At 41.4% G+C, this 15578-nt stretch overlaps 1 protein-coding gene across 1 annotated transcript in view; it reads right to left on the reverse strand.

Annotated features, from left to right (window-relative positions):
• The window catches only part of LOC115097189 (fer-1-like protein 4), a 359866-nt gene that overhangs the window by 164716 nt on the left and 179572 nt on the right, over window positions 1–15578 (reverse strand). The window contains exons 18-19 of the mRNA XM_029612774.1: window positions 10062–10182; window positions 4812–4912 (exon numbers count right to left, since the gene is read on the reverse strand). Of these exons, the coding sequence (XP_029468634.1) occupies window positions 4812–4912; window positions 10062–10182 (222 nt within the window). The remainder of the gene's footprint in view (window positions 1–4811; window positions 4913–10061; window positions 10183–15578) is intronic.

Genomic DNA, 15578 nt, shown 5'->3' on the forward strand with positions numbered 1-15578 from the left:
GGAGCATGACTATGCAAACCTTGAAGGACAAGGAACACTGTAAACAACCATAAAAACATAAGATATGCCATTCTGGATCAGACCAATGATCCATCAAGCCCAGTATCCTGTGTCCAACAGTGGCCAACCAAGTCATAAGTACCTGGCAAGTATCCAACATTAAATGAATAGATCCCAAGTTGGAAATCCTTATTGATTAATAGCAGTTTATGGATTTCTGCTCTAGGAACTTATCCAAACTGTTTTTAAACCCAGCTCACTATCTGCTGTAACCACATTCTTTGGCAATGAATTCCAGAGCTTAATTATGCATTGAGTGAAAAATAATTTTTTCTGATTTATTTTAAATGAGCTACTTGCTACCTTCATGGAGTGCCCCCTAGTCCTTGTATTATCCGAAAGAGTAAATAACTGATTCACATTTACCTGTTCAAGTCCTTTCATGATTTTGTAGACCTCTATCATATCCCCCCCTCAGCGTCTCTTCTCCAAGCTGATCAGCCCTAACCTCTTTAGCCTTTCCTGAGAGGGAAGCCATTCCATCCCCTTTATCATTTTGGTCGTCCTTGTCTGTACTTTCTCCAGTGCAATTACATCTTTTTTGAGATGCGGCAACCAGAACTGCACACGGTATTCAAAGTGCGGTCTGATGTTCTGAACTGCCAGCTAGGGAGTTTCATTTGGCACAATAAGGTGGCGGGTATTCAACTATCAATTCTCTGTTTATCTAAATCTAAGGTGGGCATGGGGCTGCCTGACTTCTAGGGCTACTATTGTGCATCAAGATTGGTATGTTTGATTTGGTTGCTGAGAGTGGGTGGCTTCAGATAGAAAGAGCTCAAACAGAGGGAACTGATCTTTATTACTAACACTATCCTCGCCATCAATACTGGTTAGAAGAATTTTTCATGGTAATTCAATTATTGCACAATGGTGAAAATATGGAAGGGAGTGATTATGTATATGGGATTATCTCAGGCAGACATGTCCCCAATCATGCCGTTGACAAAAAAAATCCTTATATTTCCTATTGTTCCTTTTATCCAAATATGGCCAGTTGGCAAGTGAATGGGCTGTGATATGTTTGGCAGTTATGGAAAGGGGGGGGGGGGGAACCCGAGTTCTTTGGAAAGATTTGTTAACGATCGCTCGGTTGAGGGGAAGCCCATAGCACGTATGTATAATGATATAACTGATAAGAATGACATTCTAGACAGGATAGTTTCTTTAATAGAAAAATGGAATGAGGATTTGCAGCTCAGATTAGACGACACTGATTAGGGTGTGATATGGGAGGCAGCACCCTTGGTTTCTATTTGAGAAGGTTGATCTTACGGTAAAGTTATTATGTAGGGTGTAAAGATATCCTACGTTTTTTATGGCGTTCTCTCTCTCTGCGTCTCCACTTTGTTGGCGGGGGTGCGGAGAGGAGGGCACATATGCACATGTAGTGGTTCTGTGTACTTTGGTATCTTCTTTTTGGGGAGATGTGGAGAGAGACATTTGATTGGTCAGTAAATCTAAGATCTTGCTAACACCTTGTTTGGGATTGTTAAGTTATTGGGATGTTAATGTCAATGTGGGAGGTACGGATATGATTTTGATTAATCACTGTATTAATGCTGCCCAACAAACAATAGTGTTATATTGGAAGGGGACTCCTATCATCTTTAAATGGCAGGCTTTATTAAATGATATTGCACTCATTGAAAAGATTGCGTATTCACTTTGGGGGAAATTGGATAAGTATGATCAAATCCAGAGGAAATATTGGCAATAGTTGTGTATTTGATTTGTGCTGTTCCATGGGAGTACTAAGGTGGGGATAGCTATTGTCTTATGAAGGGATTGGAAAATGATTTGTGTATGTAAGTATTTTGGCAATTCTAAGTTTGTGTTGTATGACGTTGATAAACTGGGGTGTGTATACTATTTGCTAAATAAAGTGTGTTAAAAAAAAGAATAATCCCTATACTAGTGTTATGATTTGTGGGTATGTGGGCCCTTGGCCCGAGGTGCAAGTTGTTACTACCTGTGGGAAGGACCCTCACAGGTCTGCACTGCCGGGAGGTGAGGTCAGAGACAGCGGAGAGCTCTGGGTGAGGCAATGGAGAGATCCCGCTGCATCAGGAGAGGACCCCCATGGAGTGTAGACTTGAGGCTATACCTGGGCAGGGACCCTGAGGGAAGGAATGCCAGACAGACCGCAGAGCGGGGCAGGAGGGCGTGAGGCCTGGCCAATCAGGCAACCAGGCAACCCCAATCAGGCAACCCCAGAGGGCAACCCCAAAGGGAGGAGCTGCACAGTGTAGGATGATGATGTAACACCGTAGGCCAGCCCACAGGACAGGAAAGCCCAAGCTGAGCGTCTAGTGATGACGTAGCACCGCCCCTAGGACCAGGGAAGTGTAGGCAAACTCAATATAGTATTTAGGCACAACCCCGAGGAGCGGGGAAGCGTGCAAGTCCCAGGGAAGCCGGAAAGCGCCACCTCGAGGAGCGGGGAAGCTCTGGCAGTCATTGTAATACGTAAGCGCGGTCCCAAGGAGCGGGAGGCATGCACAGTCTTGTTCAGGCTGTGGGCGCAACCCCGAGGAGCAGGGAAGTCCCACTGTAGAACTCACGGATAGCTGAAGTCCCAGAGGTAGCCCCGAGGAACTGGAGGACTTGCAGGTTAGAACCCAGGAGACACAGAGCCAGCTCAAGGAGCGGGGTAGGCAAGGAGAGCAAGTCCCCAATGCGTGCACTGGCCCCCGAGGAGCGGGTACCAGACAGAGTCCAAGTCCAAGGCACGAAGCGTAGTCTCAGGAACACGTAGGCAGTAGTTGAAGACGAATGGAACTTGTTGCCAAGTCAGCTAGCTGAGGGCGAAGGTGGAGTTTAAATACACCGGTCTGATGATGTCATCAACTGGAGACGCCCCCGAGGTTCAGGCCGAGGAGGCCTCAAAGGAGGGCCTAGTAGTGTGTGTGCGCGCCTAGGAAGGCCCACAGTCGAGGAAGATGGCAGCGGTGTCCAGGCCACCATGAGGAGTCCTGGGGAACGAGGCGGTGAAAACTGGCCCGAGCCGCGAGCAGCCCCTGGGAGGGCAGGAGAGCAGTGCAGGAAGTAAGTACACATGATTGCAGCTGTCTGCGACCGACGGGCATAACAACTAGGGACTTTGCACTGGCTTCCACTAAGTATTGTATGTTTAAAATTCTCCTATTAACTATTATGTCGCTATTTACTTCCAAACCTTTGTATTTTTTAATTCATCTGTCTACATATTGACCTACTCGTGCTTTGTGGTCAGCTGATGACTTTCTTTTGAGACTTAAAAGGAATAATAATAATAATAAACTATCTCTTTTTATACAAAAATGTATTAAATACTCATATATACATATGCATCTATATACTTTGCAATACCTATCTAAACCTACATACATATACAACCTAATACATATATTGTTACACAGTATACAAAAACAAATTACATCACCATTTCAAGATCCCTCTATTTCAAATCCTGACAAAGGCCCTTGTTTCACCTTAGACCGGCTTCTTCAGGGGACTATACCACACAAGTTAAAACAACCAAAACGCAAACATTTAATATATATTTACCATTATACATAGGCATTGGCTGTATTAATGGGGTATTAGGATTTTGCCTGTTTCACAGGCTCACCCTGCTTTACTATGACACCTCCTCACTAGCAGAGGTCTCCAGTGAGCTCTGTTCTGAGCTATCCAAGTCATCCCCTCAATGGTCTCTAGAGAGCCTGTCTTGCAGCCTCTACTTCACCAGGGATCCTCAGCGAGCTTACCCTCCAGCCCTGCCCAGCTCCTCTTCAGCTTGTATAACACACAAAATCCAGCCTTATGTAACCCAGCTCTGCCATTTTACCCTTGCCTTCTCATGGAGTCAGCCTTGGCTCTCTGACCTGGCTGTTGTTTTTTATCGTATGCCTTGTGGCCTCCGGGCCTTCTTGCTCCTTGACTTGCCTTGTAGACTCTTGGCCTTCTTATTCCTAGTGCCTTTCCTTGTGACCTACTCAGACCTTGCTTTGCCTTACATTGTGACTTCTTGCCTTCTTGCTTCTAGCCTTGTGGCCTATCTTGGCCTTGCCTTGAATTGTGGCCTTCAGGCCTGCTTTTTATTTTATCCTGCCCTGTGATCCATCTACACCACTCCCTTTACCTAGGGGCCTTTTGGCCTATTACCTAGTGGCCTACGGACCTCCAGCCTTGTTGCCTTCGGGCTTCCATGTTCTCTGTTCTGTGTTACCCTTGTCTGTCTTGTCTAAGTCCTGCCCTAGTCTGCCTTGTTGGTCTTTTCCTTATCTGGTCTTGTTGTGCCCTGCTAGTCCTGCCTGATCCAGTATCCAGTCCAGCTCCCTGTCTGTTCCAGTATCCTGCCCTGTTCCTGCCCAGCAATGCTCCCTTCCAGGAGTGTGTGAACATTTTTTTTATATGAGCAACAATTTTGTACACCAACAATTTTTGAGCACCAGTATTAGCGTTGCATTTCTGTATATAGCACAAAGAAAATTTTATGTGAATGACCATGTAAAACCTGTAAGCAATGCTCCAAAATGCATGAATAATCGCTCATGTGCATTGGGCTTGATTTACTTTTACGATAAGCTGCATTATCATTAAATAATGTATGTTAACAATTAACAAGTGTTAAATGCAGATAATGCACATTATTTGGGAAATAATGCACATTATTGCAATAATTATGTATCACATATAGGCCCCTAAGTTTGCATATGCCTTGGATTGGCCCTAAAGAAAACAATAGTTTTGATTTGCCCACTGACCTGCAGCCAGCTACAAATTCTTCCAGGACCTTCTTCAGTCGTTCTTCTGGTTTGGATTTCGGTCTCCTTGAAAGCTTCTCTACTTCATCAAGTCCATGTTCCTGCAGGAAGAGTCACTTCCTTAAGCTGATGTTCCCTGCTCACTGTGTAACTCCACAAGGTCAACATGCTGCAAGGGCCAGGCTACACAGCACTGATAGTTTGGCCGATACAACAGAAATATTATTAAGACAAAATGTGGGCTTTATAGAACTCAGAGCAGGCAGGAGGAAAAGAATAAAAAGAAAAAGTGGGGAGATTCAGAACAGCCACAAAGTGAAAAAGACTGAGGGGGTCATTTATGAAAGTGCTATATGGCGTTTTCGCATGCAAAAAAATGCCTTTAATGCATTCGAAAACGCCATTAATGCATGCGAAAGCACCATAACGTTTGGTGCGATGCAAATGAGAAAAAGGGGAGGATATTTTGGCCAAGCTCACAGTTTTGTGAAGCTGTATTGCTTTAACTATACCTTTTTAAGCTCCTGGAGAGCCAGCCAAGCTATCAGGGCCTGAGAGAGAGAGAGAGAGACTAGCAATCTCTATGGGAGGCCCACCTAGTCACTCGAGGTGAGGGTTAGGTGTTAGTGTAGGGGTTAGGGGCCACTTTGGCATTCAAAGTGAGACGTACGAACAGAACAGTGCTCTCTTGTGAAGATTTGATGATCTTCGGAGTGAAGAAACTCACCGAAAGATGAGATTTGTGCAATGTTCTCTCAACATAGCACATAAATCTCATCTCTGGGTGAGTTTTCTCACTGCAAAGGTCACCAAATCTTCACAAGAGAGCACTGTTCTGTTCGTACGTCTCACTTTGAATGCCAAAGTGGCCCCTAACCCCTACACTAATACCTAACCCTCACCTCGAGTGACTAGGTGGGCCTCCCATAGAGATATAAATACCTATCTAGTGTGAGGGCATTATGGTCTCTCTCCCTCCCTTCCCCAGTGGTTGTATGTAGGAAATACATCAGTTCTGGCAGTTATTGCAATTTGCACTAAGATAGTGCTTCACATAGGTATTAGCACAAATTGTGATAAACTGCCTATTACCATAAAACACACCCCTTTTCCTATCGCATGCGATATTTACTGCATTTTGATAAATCCAGGCCTGAGTGAGTAAAGCAGAGAGTGGGGAGGGACTTGAGAGGCAGGGGAGGTAGAAGGACTCAGGGAGGCAGCAAAGAAGGGGGTATGAAGAGGGGCTGTGACAGCAAGTGTGGGGAAACAGATGCTGAGAAGAATGGCACAGAAAGAAAGTGAAAGAGGCAGGGAGGGAAGTGTAGGACCTACCCAGGAAACTCTTAAAAGAGTACTTGTGTCAGTTGAACCAAACAAAATTGAGTCAGCAACACAAGATGGACATTGCAGAACTGTAAGATTTGCTATTGTTCAACACAGGACATTGCCTGCACAGCTGAAATTAGCTGACATAGCCAGATACAAACTGTTGAAGCTGCTTTGGCCTTAACAGACATCTAAGAAAGTTTACTCTGCCAGCATGAACTATATGTAAATCAGCCTGCTAAGAAGAAAAATAGCTTCTAAACCCACTAATCATATACCAAGGGACTGTAACATATATAAGATATGATATGATAGATAGGGGGATATGATAGAGGTGTTTAAAATTATGAGAGGTCTAGAACGGGTAGATGTGAATTGGTTATTTACTCTTTCGGATAATAGAAAGACTAGGGGGCACTCCATGAAGTTAGCATGGGGCACATTTAAAACTAATCGGAGAAAGTTCTTTTTTACTCAACGCACAATTAAACTCTGGAATTTGTTGCCAGAGGATGTGGTTAGTGCAGTTAGTATAGCTGTGTTTAAAAAAGGATTGGATAAGTTCTTGGAGGAGAAGTCCATTACCTGCTATTAAGTTCACTTAGAGAATAGCCACTGCCATTAGCAATGGTTACATGGAATAGACTTAGTTTTTGGGTACTTGCCAGGTTCTTATGGCCTGGATTGGCCACTGTTGGAAACAGGATGCTGGGCTTGCTGATCCAGTATGGCATTTTCTTATGTTCTTATGTTCTTAAGATCAGATTGTCTATTTTAATTGCTGGGCACTCATATGAAGAAACCAGTAAGGCCCCAAAAGACTTAAGAAAGGACTGAGATAAAAAACTGGCATCTGGTTGGACTTCATTTTGATCCCCTATTACTACTTATCGCTCCCTGTGGGCATTAATGGCCCCCAAGACCAGGCCTTGGACCCAACTACGGAGATCCTGCAAGGAGAGACTGCCAGACACCTGTATCTTCCTGCCAAGCATATAGAAGAGTGGGTTAGATATTCTCTATTATGCTGGATATTTAGACTGGAATTCATGTGGAAAGGGCAAGTTGAAGTTTTGGGATTGGTCCCAGTACAAATCCATGGAGCACTCCACTAGTTACCTTCCTCCACTGAGAAAACTGACCATTTAGTCCTACTCTGTTTCCTATATTTTAACCAGTTCGTAATCCACAATAGGACATTAAGACCATTCCCATGATTTTTTAATTTTCTCAGGAGTCTCTCATGAGGGACTTTGTCAGATACCATCCAAAAATCCAGATACATTATATTCACCGGCTCACCATTATCCACATGTTTATTAACTCCTTCAAAAAATGTAGCAGATTGGTGAGACAAGACTTACCTTGGGTAAATCCATATTGGCTTTGTCCCATTAAACCATGTCTATCTATATGTTCAGTAATTTTGTTCTTTAGAATAATTTCTACTATTTTTCCCAGCATAGACATCAAGCTCACTGGACTATAATTTCCTGGATCACTCCTGGGGGTCCTTTTTAAAGATAGGAGGGTGGACAATGTAATACCACTCTTCAGGTACAATATATGATTTTAATGATAGGTTACAAATTACTAGTAATAGGTCTGAAATTTCATATTTTAGTTTTTTCAGACCTCTGTGGTGTACACCATCTGAACCAGGTGACTTGCTACTTTTTAATTGTCAGTTTGCCCTATTACATATTCCAGATTCACCTTGATTTTTTTTTCCGTTCCTCCTAATCATCATCACCAAATACTGTTTCTGGCATTAGTATCTCCCCAAACTTCTTAGTAAACACTTACTCCCTCATAGGCTTTCTGCTTCAGATGCAGTCCTACAGTTAGTAGGATAATTAAAACAACTCTAGTTCTGAATGGGGATTGGTCCTTTCACTGACAGCTGTGGAGTAGAAAGGGTAAATAGGGGGATGATTATTTAAATTATTTGCAAAAGTACTAAAACAAGGGGATGCTCAATGAAACTAATAACCAGCAGATTTAAAACAAATCATAGAAAGTATTTTTTTCACTCTATGCACTATCAAGCTGTGGAATCTGTTGCTAGAGGATGTGGTCAAGGCAATCCGCTTAACTGGGTTTAAAAAAGGTTTAGACAAGTTCCTGGAGGAAAAGTCCATAAAGAATTATTTGCCAGGTAGATACATGTGACCTGGACTGACCACTGTCAGAGATAGGATGCTGGGCTTGATGGACCTTGGTCTGACTGAGCATAGCATTTCTTATGTTCTTTAATCTGTGTAGCCAGCGGTACTAGCATGACCATTGCCCAAATATCCAGCCTCTTAGGTCCCCTGCATAGTCTGCCAGACAGATCCGGCTATGTGTGCACCTGCCTTTCTGTTAGGAATTCTAGTTAACTGCACAACTTGCAGCCTGCCAGACAGACCTAGCTGCTAGTCAGTTTTATCATTGCAGCCTGTCACACAACCAGCCCATGCAGAAGCCTATGTTGCCACTAGGATTTCTAACATTTCATACTTGCCTCTTTTCTACAAATCCTAGCAGCTACAACACCCTTAGTTGACTGAGGTATGTATGGCACTATGAACGCTTAAACACATGTTGCTTGCTAGGTCGTGCTGGCTGCTCTGTCTACTTATAGCCCTCTTAAACTCAGTTACAGATGTAGCTACTACCATCTATGCCTGGAGGCATTCTTTGTTTCCGCTATCCTTGAAGAAAGAGAAGAGGAAAGAAAACAAAGAGGTCTATTTACTAAGGGTTTTCTCTCATTTCGTGTCTATGAGGAAAATGCTTAGTAAATAAGCCCCAGAGATAGAAATGGGACAATGAGGTGAGACAGGTTGCAATAGGAAGGAGATTGCTAAGGAGGAGGAATGAAGGCGTAAATGGTTGATATCTTGTTAGTGAAGCAATCTAACAAGACAAAGCCAGAGGGATAGATGCAGAGGGAGGATACAGACAAAACAGCTGATTGGCAGAAGAAGGGGCAAGAGATTGATAATAGTCAATGTTTGCCAGTTGGAAGGCAGGAAACAAGGACAGAAAAAGGGAGCTGAAAATCTGAAGATTTTGAATTCTTCCATCAAGATTCAGCATGGTAAGAGAAGATGGCACTGAGGGTGGAAGGAGAAACTCATTCAGGGCTGGGCATTAGATCTGGTTAGGTTATATGTGAATAAGAAAAGGTAAAGACTGCTTATGTTGACTCCCTAATGAGAGCTGGATGTGAGGGAATAAGCCTGGGGGAGGCAATTTTCAAAGCTGTTTACTCAGTTAAAGAGTGATTTCCCCATGTAAAATGGCCATGGCTGGTGCTTCCATTAGGCAAACTAGGCGGTCGCCTAGGGCACCAAAATTTCGGGGTGGCAAAATCATGTAAATGCAAGGCATAGAAGAGCCCTGTGCCAGATCTAATATTACTAAAAAAGGGAGCACTATTCTGGAGCCACTGCCACTCCTAGGAGGGAGTGCAGTGCTGGAGTTGCCTCCAATAGGTAAGTTGGAGAGGTGATGCATGACTGAAGGTTCGCCTAGGATGTCAAATACTCTTGAACCAGCCCTGAAAATGACCCAACGGAAAACCAGCCTCTTCACTCGGGTTCCTTAGCGCATTCACGTTTAGTGACAGGAAAAAGAGGCGGTGATGTGGACATGTTTAGGTTGGAGGAGGAAACCAGTGCATTCGATTTCCAAATGTACATGTGCTGTTTTCTCTCCCTCTGCCGCTTGCACAACTAGGAGGTGCAATGCGCAAAGACACTTTAATGTATAATGTACTTTGCCCATACTAATTGTCAAAGAGCAGCAACACAGATAGCTTCTCTTTGAAAATGTGCCAAGGGCTGCACATTAAAACCACCCATGCAGTATGCAGCTGCTCCAACACAAGCAATTCTGAGAACCAACCAATACTGCCTGTCAGAGTGAGCTTACCAGTCGTTCTGCTATCTTAATGAGCCAGTTAGAATTGCAGAGTCTCCACGTGTGATCCTCCCAGTGACTCCAGATGTAAATGCAAGGCTTCTCGTGGACCAGCGGGATGCAGTTGTAGGAACTTAAGAGAAAGAAAAAAACCTTTTTACTGGACCAAAAGCAACAGACACAATCCTTAGAAGCCAAGTACTGTGGGGGCAACACCCAGAGGTTTTTAAGCAGGTAGACACATGTTTCCCTGTGTTAAAATGTGTTTTGAAAATTTCCCCTCCTCCAAAGGAAGGTAAAAGTATTCCCACTACCTGCGTTGAAAAATAAAGTAGGCAGGGGTTAGATTGGGAGAGGGAAAATACTTTCAAATCACTGCATCTGTTTTCAGGCACACACTGTGCATTTGCTTGAGTGCAGTATGGTATGCAGCACCTACACTGTCTGACTTTACAATGAGACTTTGTTGAGCTCTAGAAGTCAAATGTGTTGACAGTAATAATTGTATATCTAAGTGACTGCAAGTGATTGAGAAGACCAAGCGCTCTCCAGGTTATTGGAGAGACGCTGACTGGCTTGCTGATGCAGTCCACTTACTACTTTAAAAATTTTCTAAAAAATTGTTAATACATTAAAAATTCAAAAATTAATCTACATATAACATTCAGTGAGCTTCCCCTTCAAGTTTGCAACTTGTTTTCCCTTTTTTTGTTTGGTTTTGGGGTTCATTTTGTAACATCACTCATAAGTCCGCCTTGAAAATTATCCTGTCAAAACTATGCGGTACCTATGTGCCTGCTCATTTTCCAAGCAGACTTATGTGCACAAGTCCAGTATGAAATTTAGGGCTGAAGTCCCTATGAACTTTCTATTTGCAAACTTCAGCCTTATGTGGGCTATAATAAAATTACCCTCATAGTAACTGATAGTGTGAATGTGTATAATTTTACACGTGCATCGCTCAAACAAATTTCTAATGGTTCATTTTCATGTGTAAAGCAGTACTTCATCTTCACAAGTCCCTCTCTAATTAATGATATGCTTTGTGTCATATGATTGAAATTATAAGTAGTCACCACAGCAATATGTCTTAGACTTGGGAGGACATTTTTAATTAGTCAGAAGCAGTAGCAAATGCATTGCTAACATTATCTTCGTTGTTTGGTGATTGCTCGACAAGAGATGTAACTATGTGCATGTGGATTTGCATGTATAATTTACAAAAATAAAAAAATATGTGCTTAAAACCCAATCTCACCCCAGTTCTGCCCCCCCCCCCTCCATGTAAAACCATGATCTGCACATACTTTAACACACATACCCACCAAGTCTATTTTGAAAGAGCCCCTTACATACATAAAATTGGGCTTTATGGGGGTAATTTTCAAAGAGTTACACGAGGGTTGCATGTGTGAATTTAGCATACAGCTACGTAAGTAGCATGTCTGTGTATGTGCTATTTTATAAACCTCGAGAGTACACATGTACTTGTGGTGTCCCACATAACTGTTAATAGGAAAAATAAGGGGATGTGAATGAGCGCTCTGGTATGGGGGTGGGATTTTCAGAAGACATGGTGGAATTAGAAAAGGTACAGGGAAGGGCGACCAAAATGATAAAGGGAATGGAACAGATCCCCTATGAGGAAAGGCTAAAGAGGTTAGGGCTCTTCAGTTTGAAAAAGAGATGGCTGAGGGGAGATATGATAGAGGTATGTAAAAAACTGAGTAGAGTGAAATGGATAAACACGAATCAGTTGTATACTCTTTCAAAAAGTACAAAGACTAGGGGATATGCAATGAAGTTACTAGGTGATATTTTAATTTTTTAATTTTCAATTTTTTTTATTTATGCTTATTAAAAAACAAATACAAGCATTTGTTTAAAGTATTCAGATACCATAACTTTCTACACACATAACTTTAACCTTAAATTTAATTTATCTGATAATCGATAAAAGTTTTAGAAGGGGCAATTGTTAATTTGACAAAAATAACTGTAGATTCTAACCAACGTTTCACTACTATTGAAGCCTCTCTTTCTAAAAATAAGGAAAAAAATTGGGCAGATTGGAAAAAGAAATGGAAACTTAGAAAACTGGCAACAAAGATTTGCAAGGGCAGAGATTCTGTATGAGAAGAAGTTTGAGGCGATAGAGAATTCATTAAAATATCTAAATCTCAGAATTCTTAATTTCCCGAAGCATGATTTAATTTTGCCTTATGACATGTTTAAGGAATACCTTTTACAAATATTGAAAATGCCATTGCAAACGATACCTGTTGTGTCTAAGATCTACTATGTACCTTTAAAAGGAAGCACAGTTACAGGAAGTAAGCCAGGAGAAGATCAGCTGAATTTGCCAGAAATAATTGAGTCTTCATTAGAGACTATAATAAGAAATAGATCTACATCGCATGTCTCTTTTTCCTTTGCTTCGGATCGAGAAACTCTATATGCAAAATCGATTGGCTATATTTCATGGAGACAAAATATGGATATACCCTGACTTTTCAAGAACGACTCAAGAAAGGAGAAGGAAATTCCTCAAGTTGAGATCAGAGGTCGAGACTATGGGGGGTAAAATGTTTCTAAAGTTTCCATGTAAATGTGAAATAGGTTATCAAAATAAAAAATACGTATTTTTTGAATTATCACAACTCCGAGCTTTCCTTGATTCCCACACCCAAGAAACTGTAGCGATGGGACTTGAGGCAAATTAGAAATTATACCAGATGTAACTCAAATTTCAATTGTTTAAAGGAGGAAAAGTGTCCTCCTTATTTGTCCTTATTGCCGCTTGTTTTCACCTACCCTTCTGAAATTACTAGGTGATATATTTAAGACAAATAGGAGAAAATATTTTTTCACTTATCGTATAATTAAACTCTGGAATTCATTGCCAGAGGATGTAGTAAAAGCTGTTAGTGTAGCTGGATTTAAAAAAAGGTTTGGAAAAATTCCTGGAAGAAAAGTCCATAAACCATTATTAAGCTGGACTTGGGGAAATCCACTGCCTATCCCCAGCAAACATAACACTAACAATAGGATTTCACCAATGGCATGGAATCTATCGACCATTTAAGATCCTGCAGGTACTTGTGACTTGGATTGGCCATTGTTGGAAGTGTATGCATTTTTTTGACATTTTGATATTAGCAAATTTATGTAAATTGTTTCAATTATTTGTTTTTAATTTTAAAAGGGTACACTGAAAAATATTGTTTATAGTAAAATTGTTCTCTCTATTGTTTTTACATTTATACTGTGAGAGAATTAAGTTGTATTTTCCTTCATACATATTTTTTACCTTGTCAATTTTCAAACGAGCTATTCCTGCAGGTAAAGCACTGTTTTTCTCGAAGTCCCTTTGAAAATTATCCTCCCTTCATATTGATATATTTGAAAGTGTCTAGAATATCTTGCCTATCTTTCCTCCCTTTTATCACTTAAATTTCACCTCTTAGAGCTTATGGTGCTGATTTTTGGTAGCCCTTGTCTGCTCTTTGCATATCTATTTGGAGATGTCACTTTTAGAAATATATATCACCTCACAAAAAATATGTACAGAGGTAGCCACTAATTTATTTTCATTTATTTATCTTTTTGATTTATATTACACCCTTCAAACACTTCAAAGTGGATTACATTCAGAAACATCAGCCAAATGGCAACCAAAAAGTGGTTCTTTAAATAATCATTTATGTAAATTGTTTAAATTATTTGTTTTTATTAAAAAGAGGGTACATTGAAAAAAAATTTTTATACTGGAATTGTTCTCTGTATTGTTTTTATATCTTTCAAAAATTGCCCAGCTGATACGCACTGTAAAATTATCATCTACTAAGCACATCAGGGAGAGATATTCTGGGAGTCGGAGTCTGGGTGGAGCTTGCACTTATGCACATGTTTTTTGACTTTGAAAAGTATGCATGTGAATTTCCCCAAACACTTTCCTCACACAAAGCAGCAGGTGTAACTTTGTGTGGGTAATTTTCATGGGATAATTTTCAAAGCAAGGTTGTGCGAAATTGGTATAACTTAGGCATATAACAGTCCGCAAATCTATGTGGGCTGTTACAAAATTATCCCCATAATGCACAAGAGATGAGAAATTTTGAGTGAAAAGAAAATTCTGCAACAAGGGATCATGACTTTAGGCCAGAGGGTGGCAGATTCAGGAATAGCTTCTTAACACAGAGAATGGTGGACACATGGAAGAGCCTCCAAATGAAGGTGGAAGAGGCAAAAACAGTATCGGAACTGAACAGAGCATCTTTTGAGGATCCTTAGCAGTAGAAACCCAGTAATAAAATTAAAGATCAAATAACATCTGTGATATTGCATTAGAGATAGGAAAGGATAAGCTAGCTAGGCCTGGTGATCATTATCTGCAGTCATATTCAATGTTCTTATGTTGAGCTTTCTATAATGTCAGTAAACCACAAGAAAAATGCTTTGAATGGATAAAGCAACCTCTCTTGTACAAAGGAGTACGTTTTCAAAAGGTTCAGGTGGGAACTATATCTGTAGGATTGGGTGTTATGTGGGTAGAATGGCTGAATCTGGCCAAGTGGATTTTCTACCAGCTAAAAGTATGTGCATGCATTCACATGGGAAGCTTTTTTATCCATAATAAAAAGAGGCATTAGCGGGGGCATAGCATGATCAGGGGAGAAAACTACATACATAAATTAATGGGTGAATTTTCAAAGAGTTACATGGCGGTGGCATGTATTAAAATAGCATATGTGTGAGTAAGTAGCATGTGTGTACATATATGCTATTTAGAAAGCTTGAGATCACATGAGTACTTGCAGTATCACGCATACATTTTAGTGGCGGAAAAAAGCAGCGCATGCAGATGTTCCTAACACTTTTATACCTACTAACTGATTCATGCAATTGAAATCGGGCGTGTCTTTTTTTCTGCAGGCTTTTGAGTGGGAGATCTGGGTGAACTTGTAGGGTTAAGGGTGATGTGCTAGAGAGTCTGGGTGAACTGGTGATTCCAAGTATGCACACAAGTATTTTCAGAATGGTGAATGAGCATATTTTATAAAATACCTGCCTCAGAGGTAAATTTTTAAAGGGCCGCACGGGCGCCCATGTGGGCTTGGTTCCTGGCACACACACATATGAATGCACCGATTTAATCACATGTGCGCGCCCATGCACACATGCTATAAAATTGGCTACCTGCGCACACTTGCGCACCCAATTTCATATCGACGTGCGCATGTGTGCACGAGTTTCGAGTTGTGCGCACAAGGGGGGGATATTTTATTTTAAAAAAACACACGGCGAAGCGATCGGGCCTTTACCCAGTTTCTTCCCAATCCACTCCATTAAAAGAGTAGACTGAGAGGGAAATTCCCTATCCCCCTAACTAACCTTCCTCCCTTTTCCCCTATCCTCCCCAACCCCTAAACCCAACCTACCTACCCTATTTTTTTTTTATAGAACTTACCTGCTCTCCTGAGGGCTGGCTGATGACATTTTGACTCATGGCAGCTGCTGCCGCCGGGG

This window comes from Rhinatrema bivittatum, chromosome 8 (genome assembly GCF_901001135.1).
Source record: "Rhinatrema bivittatum chromosome 8, aRhiBiv1.1, whole genome shotgun sequence".
NCBI lineage: Eukaryota > Metazoa > Chordata > Amphibia > Gymnophiona > Rhinatrematidae > Rhinatrema > Rhinatrema bivittatum.